Source organism: Homalodisca vitripennis, chromosome 7 (genome assembly GCF_021130785.1).
Source record: "Homalodisca vitripennis isolate AUS2020 chromosome 7, UT_GWSS_2.1, whole genome shotgun sequence".
In the NCBI taxonomy this organism is placed as follows: domain Eukaryota; kingdom Metazoa; phylum Arthropoda; class Insecta; order Hemiptera; family Cicadellidae; genus Homalodisca; species Homalodisca vitripennis.
This window is the reverse complement of record NC_060213.1, coordinates 57,166,352-57,188,109: the sequence shown is the minus strand read 5'-3', so window position 1 is coordinate 57,188,109 and position 21,758 is coordinate 57,166,352. Positions and strand designations below refer to the sequence as shown.

At 32.9% G+C, this 21,758-nt stretch overlaps 1 protein-coding gene across 3 annotated transcripts in view; it reads right to left on the bottom strand.

Annotated features, from left to right (window-relative positions):
- The window catches only part of LOC124365844 (transcription factor SPT20 homolog), a 39,709-nt gene that overhangs the window by 2,663 nt on the left and 15,288 nt on the right, over positions 1–21,758 (bottom strand). Inside the window, exons 9-15 of one of the 3 annotated variants that reach the window (XM_046821900.1) lie at positions 19,636–19,775; positions 18,163–18,240; positions 16,485–16,619; positions 13,403–13,576; positions 12,224–13,072; positions 11,461–11,534; positions 1,280–1,392 (exon numbers count right to left, since the gene is read on the bottom strand). In XM_046821900.1, coding sequence (XP_046677856.1) covers positions 1,280–1,392; positions 11,461–11,534; positions 12,224–13,072; positions 13,403–13,576; positions 16,485–16,619; positions 18,163–18,240; positions 19,636–19,775 — 1,563 coding nt within the window. The remainder of the gene's footprint in view (positions 1–1,279; positions 1,393–11,460; positions 11,535–12,223; positions 13,073–13,402; positions 13,577–16,484; positions 16,620–18,162; positions 18,241–19,635; positions 19,776–21,758) is intronic. The other 2 variants (XM_046821901.1, XM_046821902.1) reach the window with 2 other exon arrangements.

Sequence of the window (21,758 nt, the reverse complement as noted above, 5' to 3'; positions counted from 1 at the left end):
TGCACAATTCTGATGTCAAAACAATACTTGAAAATATACTTATTTTCCTTGCTTTTATTGCTATTAATGTAATCAATTACACAACTGTAGAAGTATAAAAAAATCAAACAAACTTTTTGGAGAACTTTTATATTTAAGCCTACAGATCATGTAGCCCCACTGTCGATGCTTTTTAAAGCAGGTCATGAGAAATTAGATATTAGAAAATAATACTATTATAAAGCTATAAAGAATGTAAACTGGCATTGAAACTGTAAGAAGTCAGACAGTCTAATATAAGAATGTTATATTCTATTCTTATTACAAAATGACCGAGTATTGCTTCAAATTTATCTCCAACAATCATCTCTAACCACAGTTTGAACTCTAGTCTCAATACTGATTATGCTATTAATTTCTTCCCGTAAAACAACTTTTAAAATCTAGTACAATTTCAGCTTGCCTTTTATGGAATTCAATCCCTAAACAAATCAGGTAATAGACAATCGAGTTCAGTTTTGGAATGAACTTAAGTGTTTTGTTATGAAACACAATATGTGGTGAAGTGTTTGGTATACTGTTTTAGAACAAAGAGAGATTTTACACCTATTATATTTATTTTATCAATATTAATTTGAAATCAACTACATTCATTTTGAATTTCTGAGTAATATTACAAAAACTTGTTTCTATCTGGAAAACTATACTCATTATACTTCCACAGGTTAAGTGGTACAGGCATTTTATTATCACATGTTATTTCTTGTTGTTGAGAAATACTTAAATTTTCAGCATTTGTAGTAGTAATAATAATTTCAAACTTATTGTTTGTCTTTCTCATAAGAATTTCCAGTTTCATCAGACTGTTTCTTCTTTTAAAATTTAATTTGTAAATATTCACCCTAAAAAAATTCAATCACACCTCTTGCATCTTCAAAATTTTGGGTTTTAAATACACTTTTTAGAATATATTTTATGTAGTTGTAAAAATTGTCAGAGGAAAAATTAGCTTAAACATTATGAAGTACCTTGTGTTTGCAATTTTGTATCTGAACTACATGTAAAGAGTCTACTTGTGAAAAAGTAGAACAAAATCAATCACTATGAAATTAAAATGCTCAAAATTGTATTTTCACTAAAAACAAACAAAAATGAAATTTCTCGTCATGGCAGGTGACAAAATTGCAAACACATTGGAGGGGAGATATAGATGTGCCGTTGTCCTCGGATCAGGTGCTGCAAACAACGGTATTAGTGGACGTGAAGTGAACGCCAGCTGTCGGCGGGGCTAAGTACAAACCTGGAGCCCCAGGCTGTGGGGGTGGCGGGGGAGGTAGTAGCTGCTTCTGTATCTGTGGGGGCAGCTGAGAGAGCGGCGCAACCGCTGCCTTCTGCGCCGAGCTCGCACCGTTCCTGCACCAAACAACAACATCGCACATAGTTACCCCTGGCTCCAAAGACGGTGTCATCCTCGCTCACTTTTAAAACTCATTAAATTAGTGGTCGAACTGTAACTAGTTTGAAACAAGAACTTCTCCAGCTGTTCCAGAACGGCGAGAGCACATTGGAGTAAAAATGTGTATGTTATGTATGTTACACGCTGATAATTGCAGTAACACTGCCCCTATTTCGCTTCCACAAAGGTTTATGTAATTCTTAACAAATAGCTCATTTATTCACTTGACTGATTTAAGTCACAAAATTATATAGCGATAAGCTGATAATACAAAAACATTTATTATAAATATAAATAAAGAAATAAAAATAATTTCTTATTATCACATGAATTTATTACTAGATCAAATAAATTCCTGCTATAGCTATTTTAGTAGGAATAAACAACACAATACACCGGATCTGAGAGTACTTTAACACATGTAGTCAATGTTTTTCTCTAGGTTTCAGCACTTGTTATGAGAGTCTTAAAAATATTGTTCTTTTCCATGAATTAACAACCTTTCAGCACTTGTTATGAGAGTCTTAAAAATATTGTTCTTTTCCATGAATTAACAACCTTTTCGTAAAACAATTACCAATTCTGACTGTTTTTATATAAAACAACAGGAATCTGGTAGTGGGTAAAGGCTAGACCAAAGCTTTAGCTTTTAAACTGAAAATCATTATTTTGAACAACTTTGTCGTAAGTGATTTTATTTACACGAATTTACTTGTTATACACATAGACAGAAAAAGTTACAATAACCAAACAGGAATTAAAATAATGGGAACATCATTAGGAGGAAATAAGAAATATTATTATACTTATTCAGTGCTTGATTTCTAAAACTGGAAGTGGTGGAACTGTAATCTCTCAGGGACTGAGGGTTACGGAATATCTCCCAAAAGAAAGGGGGTTCAGGGGAAAATTTCCCAGACACATCAAAAGTTCTTATATTTTTCAGAGGGAATGATCAAATCACTTCCCGTGGTTCTAGCTCAAATCGAGCACTGAGCTTAGTTACCAATTAATTGCAAAATAATTATTAAGTACTGTCTGATGTATTTATCTGTGTTTACATGAGAGTTGTCCAGAAAGTAACAGATGTTTCGTCCTAACACAGCTAGCTCACAGCCGTCATTGTGTCAAAACATTTGTACACTAACTATGCATACATCCATGGTATCATGTGGACTGTTGTGTCTATCCTACTTTGTTCACTGAGATGTGTTGAAATGTGGTTAACAATAGGAAATCTCAGTGAGGTGCAATCGGTGAATAGGTTTTTGGTAGGAAAAAACCACAAACAAAATTAAATTTATCACCAACTGTGTGATGTGTATGGAAAATATTGTGAGTAAAAGCCAACCGAGACAGGGTTACTCACTGATTTTAAAATGTCTACAACAACGTTCACAAAGAGGACCGAATATTGTGAGTAAAAGCCAACTAAGCCAGGGTTACACTGATTTTAAAATGTCTACAACAACGTTCACAAAGAGGACCGAATATTGTAAGTAAAAGCCAACTAAGGCAGGGTTACACTGATTTTAAAATGTCTACAACAACGTTCACAAAGAGGACCGAATATTGTAAGTAAAAGCCAACTAAGGCAGGGTTACACTGATTTTAAAATGTCTACAACAACGTTCACAAAGAGGACCGAATATTGTGAGTAAAAGCCAACTAAGCCAGGGTTACACTGATTTTAAAATGTCTACAACAACGTTCACAAAGAGGACCGAATATTGTAAGTAAAAGCCAACTAAGGCAGGGTTACACTGATTTTAAAATGTCTACAACAACGTTCACAAAGAGGACCGAATATTGTAAGTAAAAGCCAACTAAGGCAGGGTTACACTGATTTTAAAATGTCTACAACAACGTTCACAAAGAGGACCGAATATTGTGAGTAAAAGCCAACTAAGCCAGGGTTACACTGATTTTAAAATGTCTACAACAACGTTCACAAAGAGGACCGAATATTGTAAGTAAAAGCCAACTAAGGCAGGGTTACACTGATTTTAAAATGTCTACAACAACGTTCACAAAGAGGACCGAATATTGTGAGTAAAAGCCAACTAAGCCAGGGTTACACTGATTTTAAAATGTCTACAACAACGTTCACAAAGAGGACCGAATATTGTAAGTAAAAGCCAACTAAGGCAGGGTTACACTGATTTTAAAATGTCTACAACAACGTTCACAAAGAGGACCGAATATTGTGAGTAAAAGCCAACTAAGCCAGGGTTACACTGATTTTAAAATGTCTACAACAACGTTCACAAAGAGGACCGAATATTGTAAGTAAAAGCCAACTAAGGCAGGGTTACACTGATTTTAAAATGTCTACAACAACGTTCACAAAGAGGACAGAATATTGTGAGTAAAAGCCAACTAAGCCAGGGTTACACTGATTTTAAAATGTCTACAACAACGTTCACAAAGAGGACCGAATATTGTAAGTAAAAGCCAACTAAGGCAGGGTTACACTGATTTTAAAATGTCTACAACAACGTTCACAAAGAGGACCGAATATTGTGAGTAAAAGCCAACTAAGCCAGGGTTACACTGATTTTAAAATGTCTACAACAACGTTCACAAAGAGGACCGAATATTGTAAGTAAAAGCCAACTAAGGCAGGGTTACACTGATTTTAAAATGTCTACAACAACGTTCACAAAGAGGACCGAATATTGTAAGTAAAAGCCAACTAAGGCAGGGTTACACTGATTTTAAAATGTCTACAACAACGTTCACAAAGAGGACCGAATATTGTGAGTAAAAGCCAACTAAGCCAGGGTTACACTGATTTTAAAATGTCTACAACGTTCACAAAGAGGACCACAGTGATTCTGTCCGAAAATTTCCCCACATTTCATAGAGATCGGTGCATGATAAAATTGTGGAGGAAAAGTATGGTCAACATGGGTTTAGGTGAATTCCAGAAATCCTATCAGAAGGCCACAATACACAGAGAATGGATTTTGCACTGGCATTCCTTGAAGATAAACTAATGGTAACAAATTTATTGGTTGTTAGTACTGTTACTTGGGAATGAGTTGTGTAAAGTACTGAGGCCAAACTACTTGCTGATGTAAACTATAGGTTAAAATCACAGGTGACTGGCAGATTTTTACCTGAGACAGTATTGAAAACCTTGTGTCATCCTTTTAAGTATTTATGATAGAATTTGGTTTTTCATATTTTTATTCCACAACGTTTTGTTACTTTATACACAACCCATGTGGTACAATCAGGAAAAAATTACAATTAAAGTAAGAACTATCCTAGCTTTTATGATGTCTATTAGAGAAGAACCAATACCGATCCTCAAATCCAGAATCAAATTTAATTTTAGCATCAGCATTATCATGCCATGTCTCCAAATCCACTATTTTATGTTTTTTGGCAGATAAATTCAAATTATTTTTATTCATCATATAAAAATAGATCAAATTTAACTGGTAACATGAGTTCTTACAAACAGAGAATGGGTTTATATTGCAAATAAACCTAACAGCCCTAAATGATTTAAGACCTATTTAAAAATCCAATAGACATTGACATAAAGAAAACAAAGTACCTAAAACATAAAAAGATGGTGAAAGTACTTTATTAACCCTCTTGACATTCTATAACAGGAGTAAACCGCTGGTGAAAAAAGTACCACAAACACACTGTGAAGTGATTGTAAGAATTTATAACAAAAAGAAAATAACAGAAGATGAACTGCAACAGAAATACTAAGCTTAAACAGCTCAGATTCTGACAGGAAGTTTAGTACTTCTCTAGAAGGTGATGAGACTCTATAGCAACTAAATCATTTAAACTTTGAAGACTTTTATATCACTATGCATTCCTAACATTAAACATTGTTATCGCACTGGTAAAGACGGTATAATAAAGGTGACGACTACACCATCTCAAAATTCTCAGCTTTCACAGGCTACATTACGGGGCTCCTTTTAATCCCATTCATAAAAATATCCAGACGTGAAATATTCGCTTTTAAACATCTAAAATATAGTTGTGCACATTATCAAACATTTGGAGTTTGCATGAACTGCAAACAAATGAATTAATACTGACAATAACTTAATTCTAAATATTGATAAGATAACCGCTGTAATATTTACCCTCAGAGGAGATCCTAATAGGATAAAAGATATATTTTAAAATTTGTAGGTTTAACTTCTGAACCTAATTTGAATTGGTGTCAGCAAATTATAGGGGTTAAAAGTAAACTTAGTACAAGTGTGCTTGTAATTAAACGTTTATGTGGTAAACTAGGGGAGAAAGCTCTTATATAATTTTGTTTCAGGCGTTTTCATTGTCATTTAACTTATGGTTTGATTGCTTGGAGCTCTTCTCCTCATGCAAATAAGGTATTCATCATCCAAACAAAACCTGTCAGAATATTGACAGGCGTCAATAAATATCATAGTTGCAGAGAACTTTTAAAACGCTTAAAATTTGACATTATTCTCTATACATATACAACTTAATCCTCTGAGCCAATTTAGATAAAGTAAACTAAGGAAAAATGTTCACAGTTATGAAACAAAAGTTCTAACAATATCAACCTACCTCAAGCTAGACTAGCTACGACTGACTATACAATAAGTTACCATTACATGTAAGGATGCTAAATGATAATGAATTTAAAAGTAAACTAAATTATTTTCTTTGTAAAAGATCATTCCATTCGTTGGAAGAGTACATCTCAATAGTGTTGACGAAGCAAGACAACATTCATTGTTTTACAAAAGTTATAACATTGTATTGACGTGCCAATATATTTGTGTGGAATATTTTCTAGCAGAATACAATTATTATTCTTAATAAGACAATTAATGATAATTTGATTTGAAACCTTCTGAAGATAAACTTAACACGTTGGAGCCAGTCTATGCTTGAATCCTGCTCAAATGCCACTGTTTAGGCCCGCAGCCAGTGCACGAGCATAGAGTAACCCAAGCATGGGTTTTTCTATCCAATTATCACTTTCCAGTGCCATCTGACTTATTATTAACAACATACATGTTGGTTAATTTTCAAAAATCTGCTGGGAGCACACTAGGTATTTAGGGGGCTATTCTTTGTTGACCGTTGTCATCGGATTATAGAATTAGCTTACAATGCTTAGAATTAGCAGATAATTGACATGGTTTTAGGTTCTAATGAGGATCCCACGGTTATTATTAATGACATTGAAGGTAATATCTATTATTCTTTTCATTGAAGATATTCAGCAAAATATTGTAATAAATTGTTTAGTTTCTTATATCATTGAACTGCTTTTATTAATTCGCACCAAGACAAGTTTTGAGTAAAAATTTGAATGAACGGTTTTGCAAATTTGTGTACATTATTATTAATAGTTAAATAATATCAAAAAATATATAGAAATCAAGTTGTACTGGCTTTATAGGGGTAAACCAACGAATCTATTCATGTAGAAGAAAGTTTTTAACTTCAGTAAGTTAAGAATTTTTTTTATTTGTAGCAATATTATTAAAGAATAAAGAATGTTATATATAATTTCAAACAGGAAACCAAACGGTTTAAAATGAATATAACATTTTTAAGGCAATGTTTGATTACATGTTGAGAAAAATAAAAAATCAGTAAAATTGCCCAGACCAGACTACTATTTCTGTCAACACAAGGTCAGAGTGCTATGTATTAATTTAGAGTTGAAAATGTCCATAAACTTTGTACAACACATTTAGCTTATATAATCAATAATTTATTTATGAATGAGACAACTTCAAATCAAGAATCAAATCCAACTTTGATAATAGTTTTATCACCAATGCTTGAAAACACAATTGGTTCAACTTAAGTCTGGTTATCAATCACGGAATCCAGTATCAATAATAATCAACACTTTATAACGTTCAACACAGGCACTTCAGCAACCAATGACATTGAAAAAGTTGTGAATGATCTAGAAATGTTCAATACATAAAAAATTGAATAACAGTTTTAAGATAATATTTACATTTCAAAAACTGTACGGTCATCAACCAAGTTAATAAATACAGTTACTGCTTTGATTGAAGCCTTAAAAATGTTTAATGGTCGTACCATAACCATAATGCTTACATAGAAACAAACAATATTTCACAAGATAAAAAACAAACTGATGATTTCATTGTTCTAAAAATCTTTAAATTAATAAGTTTACATTATGAAAATAGTTTTACTTAATTAATCTAAAAATAATGACCTTGAGTACAAATTCCCTCCCAACTCATATTTGTGAAACCACTACAGTCATAAAAATTGTGTTGTACGAATAAAAATATCTTGCTCTAGCAAGTTGATAATATGACAGTCTTCTGAAATTTTCTTTACTTCTTTCCATAACCATTTCACTCTGTAAACAAGTAAGGAAACTTACTTAACGATTTCTTTAAAATAAACAACCAATCTGAAAGAATGACACGATTTGAAACAATTGCCATTCTTAAAGGTTACAAAAAATTTTGCTAAAAATAAGCAAAAAAGTGACCAACAAATCAAGGACACGCTTGATTAATTTTTGTGAGTTCGTCACCAACTGTGTGTGTGCTCAACACCTTAACTGTGACACGAGTCGAGTACCAACTTTAGTACAGTCACACTAGTCGTGAAGTGCGTCCACCCCAATCAATGTGTTCACCTTTGTTTTAGATTTTTGGCACATGCCGAAGAGGACAAGAAGTAACAATTCTAAAAATCTTAAGTTCTATTTTTGTAACATAATTTCACAATGGCAAATGTCCAAAAATCTTGTTATCCCTTCAAATTATCCGTTAGACGCTGTTGACTTGGGAGGGTAAAAAAACTTTTGACCTTTAAAGGAAGACTATTGCAGGCAGACAATGTTCCACCTAGATCACATGCAAGGGGCTTTTTGTAGAGTTGAGAGTGCTGTTATTGCAATTTCTATATGTTTTAACTGCATTATTATTCATTAAAAATCTTTTTCTAGTATGACTACAATCATATCTAAAACATTGTAGAGCACTAAACTGTGCACCTGATGAGACAATGAAAACACCTCTTCATATATAATATATAAGATGGTTAAGAAACAGTGCTCTTTTTTAGTCTAGGCGTCTCTGATGTCAAAACAATGCATAGTGTTTGTTTTGAACATCTTCTTTGACCACTCTTTTTGGACCTTTTTATACGGACATGAGCTCAGATTCCAAGAGTCGAGTCTGTGAGTAACCAATTTCAGATGCTGCACTGAGCGAAAGGTAAAATAGAGCTAAACTCAACATGCGCAAAACAATTTTGTTAAAACACCGGACAAAAAATTTTAATAGTTTCATTTTGAGTTCAAAATTGTATCCTCAATTCTTAATTTAACTAAAATTCTCCTAAAAGTAATTACTGTACAATCTGTTTTTGGTTATATATTATGCAAATAATTGGAAATTATCCTAAAATTGTTTAAGTTACGTTCAAAATAGACCCACATATGAACAGATTTAAATCACAAAGGTGAATTCTCTCCTAGGACAAAAGACTTGCTTGATTCACAATAACAACTTAAATTTAGATCAGTATAACGATGGTTTATACACGCTGTACTCTTAAAATTTAGGCTATTTCTCAATAACCTGTGTATAATTAATTTTTAAGCCAGCAAATTGTTGTAACTATGCCAAAACATTGATTGATTAGATTAAAATTTAAACTTCTAGAATAGAAACAAAAAGTTTACTTATTGTTGTCTATATGTTCTATGATAACCTGTGTTCAACATTTAATTATTAAACAATTTTAATTTCTTATATTTTTGAATAATTGCTACATAACAAATATGAACAAATACCAAGAAGATAATTTCTTTGATAAGAAAAATTCCATTTAGTACAAATCTAAAAGACTCATCCAACAACTTGGCGAAGTGTATTGCTTTTAGGAAGTCTAAAAATAGAAAATGAAACAAATACCACAAATTAGATCTACAATATATTAAGAGCTTGCATTAAATTGTTTTTTTACTTGTCGATTTTGTGCATCTCAATTGGGCTAAAAATGAAACAATTATTTTACTTAATATCTTAATTACAACTAAATCTTAAGATTACATCATTAAAAGCTGCACACCAGCGTCAAACTGAAGCAGAAAAAACAATGTTAATTGAATAAACAACTTACTGTACAGTCCTCTACAATATAACAGTCCATGTTATACACACAATTCAATCAAATATTCGGTTGTCATACATCATTATTAGTAATCATTTAGAAAGAAATCTTCATACCCAAACAGTGACTATAATGAATGACTTTGGAAAATCAGCCAAGCCATTGGAGTAGAATACTTTTTTTAAGTAAATCAGCCTCAATCACTTAGATAATTTTATTGTTTTGTACAGTATTTATATCAATTTAATGGAAATTATAGAATTAATAACTTCCAAATCTTTTCAATCTAAAATATTCCAAATTTGTTATATAAAGCTGTAGCTACTTTTGCATACTTATAATATGACAAATAATAAATTTAAATTCTTCCTTTTGAAATTTGAAGTTACATGTATCGGGATTGTGTACTTAAATGACATTCAGGTAAGTCAAAATAAAAAGAATTCTGTGTGCAAATTGAAAAATTAAAAGTAGACTATTTAAAATTTGTCCATATTCATGGATAATTCACAACTGAATTGCAATGATGAAACACTAAAGGATTTATCAACATTTAAACTTATCACTTATCAAACATATCACTTCAAATTAAATTTAGATAAAATATTATTTTAATGTAAAAATGTGATTTATGTTTTTACACATTAATATTAAACAGTATTAATAAAATAATTTTCTTAGTATTGTACACTTAATCAAGCTGATGTATAACACTTCATGATAGTTTCATCAATTATAAACTTCTACACCTCTTAATGCAAAATGGGCAATATGGCGGACGATTTATAGAATTAATATGATGTAAACTTTCAAACTTGTTGTATTGATTGTAATGAACATAATATAGTTAAAACAATTTAAAATCGGACATTATATATAAATAATAACTACAGTATCATCATATCTAACAGCACATAAACATAAAAACCATTATATGATTTCTTTGTTGAAATTTTTTATTGTTTTTATTAAAAGAGTAATTGATGCACTCATAAAAGTAGTAAACATTTATTTTAATTAAACAGTCGTTAAAAGCTTGAAATGATAAAGTTTATTTCATAATTAATTTAAATACGAGTTAATTGAATTAATTTATCAAGTACAATCTCCTACTATTGCAACTCATTGTTTAGTGCTTAAAGATAAATATTATGCAAATGCATTTATCTATAAAAACACAGACCAGTTACTTTTTATATATGTTTCATAAGGTATTTTCTCAGTTATCTTGTATCCAATTTTAATAAATAAAATAACAAACTGTTTGTAGTTTTATTTATCTTCTATGCAATTCTGGTGATAGGTTTTAAAACAGATGCCATTTTAACTTCCTTTATTATTAACTCTACATCATATCTAATTAGATAAAGATAATAAGATAAAGCAGCAACAAAAGCAGGAATGCTGTAATAATATAAATTCTCAAGTAAAAATCAAATATAGACATAAAACCAACTACTATAAGCCACACCTTTGTTAAGAAATGTCTATATTTATTTTTGGTAAAATATACCACCCCTAAAATATGGTTCAATGTCATGAAAACATCCTGTACACTAGACAATAAGCGAACTTTGTTACATTTATAAAATTATGAATAAGTGTTACTAATTTAATTTAATTCAATTTATTTATTCACAATACAACATCAAGTTATATAACTCTAAACAAAAACTTCAAAAGCCTAAAAAGGTTTGCCTGTAGTCGATATGGACTAAATGCCTTTATTTTGATGTGGTTGATTATACAGTTTTTAAAATTATATACATGGTCGATAAAAATGTAAAAGTTTTAAAATGTATTGCACTCTTAATCAAGCAAATGTATGCCTCTTTGTTTGGCAATATTTTGCCATCAATTGGCCACAACAAAAAACACAACTAACTCACCCAACACCACGGGAGGGAGGCTGGTTTTTCTGTGGTGGCATCATCTTTGGTGGCGGTACTGGTTGCGGGGGACCCTGAAAAGTAACAAATCGATTTTGAACTAAATATAAACTTAAGTAAAAAATTTAATTTCCATAAAAACAAATTCTTACAAATAATCAAGACAGCCAAGACTACAAATAAGGCTATTAATATGCTTAGTAGTAGAATATTTAAGTAACAAACTATTGAAGAAAACAGTGTTACTTGTGAATGATTTGTGATCAGTGATACTGATTTTTTGTATCGCTGAACAATGGCAAATAATGCAGAAAAATCCTGTTTCCTTCACAATCCTTCAGTAGTCAAAAATAAAACTTCAAATAACAAATTAAGTTATTTTATAAAAAATCTCACTTAGATTACAATATTAATTGCAAATAAAAATATTTTTCGTAAGCAGTCCTTGAATTTTAAAAACAGCGTTGTTTTTTAGAAAATATATTAAAAAAATAAACGCACAGTACAGTAACTAAAAATTAATAATATAAAATCTTAACCTATTTTACACAAAAGGGTTTTTATTCAAGTTATTATTTTACAAATTTTTAGACAAAATTTTTATTTACAAAAAATATTGTGGCCTTTGAGAAAATAAAGAATGAAGAACATTTACAATATATATATATATATATATATATATATATATATATATATATATATATATACTTCAAAAGTATTTTAACATAATAATACTTAAATTTAATATTGTCCTATAACTTACTCGATAAGTGTTTGATTGGGGTTGTTGGTCGCCTTCATAGCTACGTTTCTGCCCCTGTTGTTGCTGCTGTGGTTGGGGAGGAGGCATTTGATTCCCTGTAACTGGCTGTTGTTGATTCATTCCTGGCTGGTTCTGCTTCTGCATTTGCTGATTTGCTTGATTCTGTTGCTGTGACCCCTCTTTGTGAGGTGACTGTTGTTGCATATGCTGCTGTTGCAATTGTTGCTGAGCCTGTTGTTGTTGGCTCTGTTGTGTTTGTGGCTGCCGTTGTTGCTGAGTATTTTGCTGTACTTGTTGAGGACTTTGTTGTAGATTTTGTGGAACCTGCTGTGAGTTTTGTTGCGATTGCTGTGGACTCTGTGGAGGTTGTTGCAAGTTCATTTGTTGCACTTGGTTGGGTGAAATTTGCTGCAATTGCTGACCAGGCGGAATTTGGTGGATTTGCTGTACCTGCGGTGGACCTTGCTGTGGTTGGATTTGAAGAATCTGCTGTGGTGGAGGGTGCTGATGCTGTGGTGGTCCTTGTTGTTGTTGTTGCTGTTGTTGGAGTTGCTGAATCTGCTGCTGCACCTGTTGCTGTTCCATCTGCTGTGGCCCCGGTGGTCTGGTTAGTTGCAGTTGCTGAGGTGAGATAGCTCTCACTGTCTGTTGCATCAGCTGCTGAGTTATTGGCTGCTGCAGTTGCAGCTGTACCTGGGTCTGACCTGGCTGCAGAAGCTGGGGGTTAATAAGCTGCACTCCTGGCTGCAGCTGAATTTGTACAGGAGTTGCCAGCCGCTGTTGACCAGCCAGAAGCCGTCCCTTGCCTGGTTCGTTCTGTTGTTGATACTGCAGAAGCATTGTCACCTGCTGCACACAACCTTATATCATACACACATACTTCAGAATCACTGCAATCGGAGTGCAACTTAACATAGTAGCCCACAGTCACAAAACTTTCATATTATTTTTAATTATATGTAAAATTTAACTTTATATTTACCTTGGACTCAAAGGTAGGCACAACTACACATCGCTCAGCATTTTTAAGATTGGAAAATCTAGATACCCAGTAAAGTCTGACTAAAATATTGAGTAAGCAATTTTCTCCAGTATTATTCATGCAAATAACAACACAGAAACATTTAATTTGAATTTTTTACATATTAGTGAATGTGTATAATGTATTATAGCACTGACCTGCTGAGGTTGCTGCATGACCAACTGCTGCGTGCCACCTGGTCCTGGTATCAATTGCAGCTGTGCTGGCTGTTGCCCAGGCTGCGCCTGTATCAGCTGCACCTGACCCTGTGCCTCCCCTGGCTTCATCTGAGGGTACGCCATCAGAGTCTGCCCATTAGCTGTTTGGATGTACTGCAACAACCACTCTTTTACATAGTTACACTAAAATATGCCACACACCAGTGTTATTTATAATTCAGTATACTAAATGTTTTTAAGGAAAAATGGTCCATTTGCAAATTTGTATTGACCTCCAAAGGAATTGAACTTTTAACCCACTGATTAGTAACCCACAGACTTAACATTACGTCTACTGTGGCCTTTCTTTTCTTAGCAATACTAGATAGTCTTAGCAATATTCTTAGCTGTCAAACAATAGTAATAGTTTATATAATTTTTTATGTATTTATCATATAATTTATCATATAAATACATAATGTGAACGGCACACAAATCGTTATTGGTGCTAGTAGACTTGACTAGATAATTTATTATCACTTTTTGGATTTGTTTTGGAAAAAGTTCATATTTTAAAAGTTTTTCACTTAAATTGATTGATGTTATTAAATTGTAAAAAAGATGTTTAATTACTTTTTATTTCGAAATCTGTATTAACTCATTACAATACAGTGTATAAATGTTGATTATGGAATACTACATTCTTATGTGCAATTTAAAAACCTCCAAAAGAATTATTACATAGGAGAAAATCCTAAAGCACCATAGAAACATACTAAATTGTACAAATGAGTTGGTAAAGTAGAAGTTTTAAGAAAACAGAACGTTTTCCAAATTTATAATACAAATAAAATAGAACTGAAACTAGTTTTTTTACTTTTACCCTTTTAGTGTCAGAGGACAAAAAATCCATGTTCCGGGTTATTTTTTGTGTGGCTATGCGAAAAGTGCCAGAGGACAAAAATGCAAGGTTTTGGAAAACAGTCACCAAAAATTTATTTATTATCATAAAAGAAGCTGCTATTGATTTTCTATAAAAGTAAATAAATTTAACATAAAACGTGTAAAATCTTGGATTTTAAATCATTTTTTATTTAAAAAACATTTTACACAATAACATTTCTATGAAAACAAAAATAAAACTCTTGTTTGAGTTGAAATAACTATTATTAACTAAAGATATTTTAAAATCTCAACACATTTATGATAAAGAGCACTTAATAGAAATCTAAATTCATGTGTAATAACGTACTATTATACCATAAAAAAGCTCTTAAATAATAGTCAAGCGCTAGAGGTATTTTTTGCTAAAACATAGGGTCTTGGAAAAATATTTATCTAACACTTATTTTTCATTATAAAAAGCTTATTTTTATCATGTTTTTTAGATAAATATATTGTATATTAGAAAATATGTAACATTCAGACTTATTTAAATTAAAAAAAAATTACAAATAACTTTAGACAACAATATTTCTGTGGAAAAAAATAAAAATCAAGTTGGATGTGAATTATCTTATAAAAAAAAAACAACAATATACAGGTTGTTGGCATGATTAACAACTGGTGCAAATTTTACACATGGATCATTGGGTTAAATCTTTGTGTTGTCGACAAGACAACATTTCATTTTCATATTTTTTAACAAGGTGGAAGAATTTCAGTATCAGCTGGAATTGATTCCTGGTAAACATCTGGGAAAACCATGGTGTGGCATTACAATCAGTTTTCGACCAATAGGTAGAAATGGATGGTTTCTTGATTAGTCCCATGTTCAAAATACAAGCGATGAATGCCGTCATTTCATGAGCACTAACAGGCAGCCAGTCTGTCATATGTGAGTGTTCGGATAACATTAGTAATGACAAACACTGGTACTTATTGGCCTCTTGAACCATCCAGTTTATTATGTATGGTATAAAAAACAGACAAAAATGAAAGAGGAGGAGCATCCTTGTTTGGCACGTGTTTGGGGCCAGTAACCTCCATAAAATCCGGTGATATGTTATGAAAAATGACACTAGAACCCACTTCATAACAGGTTCATCTTTATTTTCATCACTGGAAAGTGACTGAATCGGTATCATCTGAATACTAAGATACATTACATACATTATTATCATTATTATACATTTGAAAATATGCCTAGAAGAATGTATTAGTTCCAAATTCTAGGATGGCATCATTTTACGTTTTTGTATTGGAGTAGAGGTAGGAATAACTTCACCTCTATGAACTTTTAGGCCTAAACTTAGTTTGGATTGAGATTGATTCAAGATCCAATGAAGGATAATAATCCTTATCCTCATTAGTATTGTCCACTGGTTCACTGGAATCACTATCAGTGTCTGTAGGCCTGCTTTGACAACACATTTTTTCTGCACTAGTCAGCTGAGAACTTGGACCAGGATCATAAATATCTTTGTTTTCTGTAGTTTAAAAAGTCAACTCCACAAAACCTTGCTCCAAAAATTCAACAACACTTTCTTCGCGGACACTCAGATCTATGGAAATATCACCAGCAATTTCGCCTTCTAAAAGTTTTCTTATGCAACTTTCATCACATTTCTTTTTCATTTTAAAAACTAAATTAACTTAAAAACCCTTTTAAATGATTAAAAAATTCAAAATTACACAACATAACAACGCTCTGCTACTAGTCACGACACCACCCACAGAACTAAGAATGGTTCTATTGTCAGTCGTATACGTCATCTAACGGCAGTACAAAAGAGAAATAACCGTTGAAAACTTTAGTTCAGTTCATATTTTAGCCTTTGGTATGATGTCAGCCAGTATTAGATATTTCATAGCCGTACTATAAATAGAATAGAAATCGTCTTGCTCCGAGACTCTGGTTCTCTTCGCATAAATACATGTCATCTCGGAGAGAGACTCTAGGGACTCAAGTATATATTTAACTTCGTCTCGAACGAGATCCCTGGCACTAAAAATGTTAAATTCCTATTTTATAAACCGTCCAGTTCCGTACAGAATGTTTTTACATAACTAAATAATTTGTTTAGTAACATATAACCTTTATTATCGATGATTATAATACAATGCAATGTTAGCACATTACCTGTACAGGGTACGTGGCGTGAGTAATGAACGCTTGAGTCTGCTGCGGGATGGATGTGACGACAGATGTGGGAGGTGTTTGAGACGTGATTGAGGGGGGAGGTTGACTCAAGATAGGTCCTCCCTGGCTGATAACCTGAGTATAGAACAGTTAGAGCACCATTATACTAACTACAACGTCCCAACACAGAATCTTGAGAAACACAAACACTGCATAATAGAACACATTATGAGATAAAATAATATGTAAGATCTAAAGGTGATCTCTTAAGTAATATTATTAGTCTATACTAAGTATGTTTTGATAAAATATACTTTTGTACCAAGAGGAAAAGATTAATAACTACCAGAGCTGAGCTGTTTATAATAGATGTCGTTAATACAATTAATTCAGGAATTTCAGAATTTCAAATTGAACTCATTTGTCTAAATGTGTAATTTTTATAAAAGTAAACTGTACTGTAATTTGGAATTTGAAAAAAATGTAAAGTGAGCCCTTAAGTTAACACATTCACTGCGGATGACAAAATTACCGGCGACAGAAAATGTGGGAAGTTTTTTGATTTTTACTTACCCAAAACGGAGTCAGGATAGCCGAAAGGGTTGTCCAAGGTATCCCGGAAGCTTCGTTGGCCGGAACAGGTGACGTCATGTCCATGCCGAGTCTGCTCGTCATCTGCACCGGGTGCCAGTCCCCGTGTTGTATGTGCTTGCAGCGCAATAGGTTTCGGCACAAACACTCGCGAATTACACGTATATAGTACATGAATGACACGTAGATAGTACATCAATTACACGTATTGGGGTTGGGTGGCCCACTGGGGGTGGGGGACGCCGCCTTCACCGTCCTTAGAAACTGTTTGAACTCGACTCATTGTCTTCATCAGATGAAAAATTATCGTCAATAACATTATCGTCTTCCTCCATTATGAGTACATACACTTACACAGTCAACAGACACTATAATCCACTCACACAATGTCGCAAAGCATACACAACAAACGAAAATGGCGAACCGGCGACAAATCGCATCAACTGACTCATCGAAACAGGCACACCTCGCTATTAGTATTACAGCCTTCCCGGGCGACTGCTCAGCTCACACTGAGGCAATATGAAGGTAGCTGCCATATGTCGAGCTCGCTCATCCACCGCGTGGCGTGCCATTTTCGCATGACGAGCATGTTCGTCACCCGCAGTGAATGTGTTAAAAGAAACAGTGCAATAAAACTATCAAACTAGCTGTGACTGCTGCAAAATATCAAATTCTCAGATAAAATTAAAGTAACGACTGACTTGGTTATCATATTGACCGAAACCTCAGACCAAGAGCTTTTAATCATAATTGTTTTGCATTTTTTTTTGTTTTGTTTTTTGTGCATAAGTGAAAAAGCCAGGCACTTTATAATGAGATTGTGTAGCACACATTAATAATATTCAATAGTTAATGACAATATTCTTGGGCATTACACAACCAAGGAAATGGTAAAAAAAAAAAAACAATTATCTGAATTGAAACTTACAAATGACGCACAAACGAAGATTGTTTAACTTAGTCTTTAAATCAATTAAATGAAGAAAATAATGTCACTATCACCGATACACATTCCTTAACAAGCTTTGCGGAGTAAATTACTTACCGGAGAACAATTAACATAAATTTGTAGTAACAAAATTACCTGATGAGAGATTTGGGTATGTCCAGGAGGAGCTACATTGGGCGGTGGCTGCTGTAGTATTTGTTGCTGAATTATGGCCTAAAACACAACAATTACTTAATTCTACTCATTTAAATTATCATTGGAATAATTTATGTATGATAAATTTAAGACATTGGATAGAACAATACTAGTTGTTATAAAATAAACCAACAAACTAAGCTACAAATGATGAAATTTATAGAGTATATAATTGTTAAACAAAGCTGAAACTACAATTAACTTTTTTCTACACCACAGTGCTTTAGAGTAATCTTGATCACAACCTGGCTATTGTAAAATTAAATTTCCAGCTGCATATTGCTAGAGCAGTTACCAAACTTGGTTTATCATTTTCAGAGCCTAAATCAGAAGTAATATTTTTGGTAATAACAAAACGGTATATGAAATAAGTTACATACTAAAGTAATAACAATCAAATAAGGTCACTAAAGATCACTTAATATAATTTACATATCGGTACAATATGACAGGAATTCTTACACAGAATATTGACATCTCTCCAGCAAAATCGTTTTAACTTTTTTTTAGATAATTTTTTGAGCTGGATAGGTTTTCCAGGTGCTGAGGCAGTGTTTTATAGAGCCGCAGAGCTGAATAGTGCATGCCCTTTTCAACAAGTGTAAATCTATGGATTGGGGAGACCATATTACCCTTGTGGCTGGTATTTTTGATAAAGATATTTTCTGCAAAAAGATTTATGTTATTTTTAAAGAAAGTTAAAATTTGAAGTATGTAGATACTTGGAGGGTTGAGAAGATTCAGTTGTTGAAAAAGACTAACAGTGAAAACAATTACCAGATCCTAACAAAATGTGAACAATCATCTTTTGGAGTCTTAAAAATTCACTAGACGACCCCATAATCCGACCTCCAGAATCCATCAGCATATTTTAACCTACTGTACACATAAGCTTAGTCAACTTGATGGATAGTTTCTTTACCAACTATATGCAACAATACTCGAAAAGAGAAAGTAATTGATGACAGCTTTGTGCATAGGGTATCAATATCTTTAGACAAGTTGAGTGTATCATCCAAAATAAAGCAGAGGTAATCAAAACAGCAAGTATGCAATGGAATTATTTCACAGACATGGCAATACCAATCTTATTATTAACAGTAAGCAAAATATGCAATCATCAATCAAAACAAAGAATCTCATCAAATCAGTGGTACCTACACTCAAACAAAAAACTACATTTAAACAATCTCCCTTAAGAATATAATCATACTATTAACACAACTGAAAACATTCCTACTACTTTGTATTTTCAAATCCACCATACTATTAACCACCCCCAATTAAGATGTTTATAAAAACTTCCTAATACCACATACTAATATCATATTATTAAGCTGAAAGGTTTCATATCTAAATGAAAATTCCCCAAATCTGGTCATCATTAATAATGAAATACGAGAGTAAGTTTACCTGTTGTTGAGGGACTAAAGGGCCTTGATGGGGTGGTATATGCACCCCTGGTGGGGGTAGGGTGACCGGAGGGGGTTGCTGCAAGAGCTGAGGTGGAGGCACCGTTAGACTGGGCGGTGGCATATTGACAAGCTGACCCACTGTAACAGTTCATCACCAATCACATAAAAAGAGCAGAAAACAATTCTCAAAAAGTTGCAATCCAATTTTTTTGAACACCTAACAGTTCATAGTAATGTTATCTTTTTGAATGACACATTGTCAAGAATGAACTTCAAATAAAAAACTAACAATCGGTTCATACATTTTAACTAGAACTTAAAATACTGAATATCATGTACAATAACTATCTACGATGCAATAAGTTTCACTTTTAACACTAGTACGAGGCATCATTGCGAGCCTGGGTCGTGGTAAATATGTGGTAACTGTTGTTTAATGCACTTAGACCTGAGCTATATACTTTAAACTTTGTTTCCGTATAGAAGATCAGTTTCATGCCATAACACTGTATATTAAAATTATTTTTGAGATTTGTTTACATTATTAATAAATAATAAAGCCAAACGACTAGACTTGCAATGATTTGTCTCGTAAAACATAATTCATACCAACATTGCCATAATTGCCTACACTATGAAGCAAAATGTATCTCTTTCACATTAAATTAGTTTTCATAATTCCCTCAGCTGAAAATTCTTATTTTGAACTGTAGTGCATGTTTAATTCAACCGAACAATCTATTTATTATAAATTTTGTATTTACTAAACAATCACACTATAAAATCAAGCTATCCCAATAAACTCTTACAACTTGTCAAAGATAAAAAATGACAAACTGAATTTTGAGCATCCAAGCATTCAAAAAGAGGTATTTTATAAAACAAAATACAATTGACCCATAAACAGATTTTTCTTGAAAACATAAATAAACAGCCCCAAAATATGCACATTGTATTTCTTTACTTCCTCAGTATTTTAAAATTCTGGATAGTCCCAGATGATATGTGGTTCCTGTGGTATTAGTTGCTTTTTAATAAAAACCAATATTATATCTTTCTTAAAACATTCTTATGCCAGTTTTACATATTCTTAAATTAATCATTAACCCTCCCAGCGTTAGAAGTCTATTATTCGATGTCGAAGTACACCGCTGGAGCGTCAATCGTCGAATAATCGACGTGTAGATAGTAGTTTACAAAGACGCCGCTAGATGCGTTTCTATCGCAACAAACGTCAAGTATCGTATATCGTTGTAAAGAGCAGATTACAAGCTTTCTGCCGTGTACTGTCTCAAGACAGTTATAATGTTTGGTGAGCTGTACGGCTTGTAGAAAAACAACGACGTATTACTGACAGCTGTTCTTGCACAACAGGTTGCCGTAGAGTTGTTTTGTCGTGGTCAGTTCGTGTTTATAGTTGGTTATCTTTTGAAAATGAGTGACAATTTACGTTCTCAATCTAGTCCTATACGGAATATATTAGACGAAGTGATTTCTAGTGAAGATGAGAGCAATGGAAGCGACATTGATGTGGGAAATATTCCATCTGACCATTCACTAACAGTTTTTTCATCGGGCAGCGGTGAGGAATACGTTTCCGATTATGAAGACTTGGAAACATCTGACAAAGAAACTCCAGGTAATGAAGATGATATTTCTGATAATGGTAGTGTTGTCTGTGATAAGCCTGCAGGCCGTTTGAATCCATGGCTCAGAATTTATCCCCCAGAGCCAGAAAAGGACATTAGGCCTCAGTTCCAAGTCAGAAATCCTGGTATAAAAAATTGCCCTCCTCATAATAGTAGGCCAATTGAGTATTTGAATTTGTTTCTAACTGCAGCTTTTTGGCAATTACTAACTAGAGAAACTAATGCATATGCTGACAGAGCAATAGCTAAAAAACGAAATGAGGGAACCCTATCGAGAAATTCAAGGTGGACAAAATGGTCACCAGTCACAGTAGCTGAGATGAAAAAATTTATGGCATTGACCATAAATATGGGGATTGTTATAAAAAAAAATGTGAAGCACTACTGGGATGTTAGGACATCTCAGGGTACACCATTTTTTTCCATGGTTATGAAATCAAGCAGATATTTTCTAATAAGTGGTTTTTTGCAT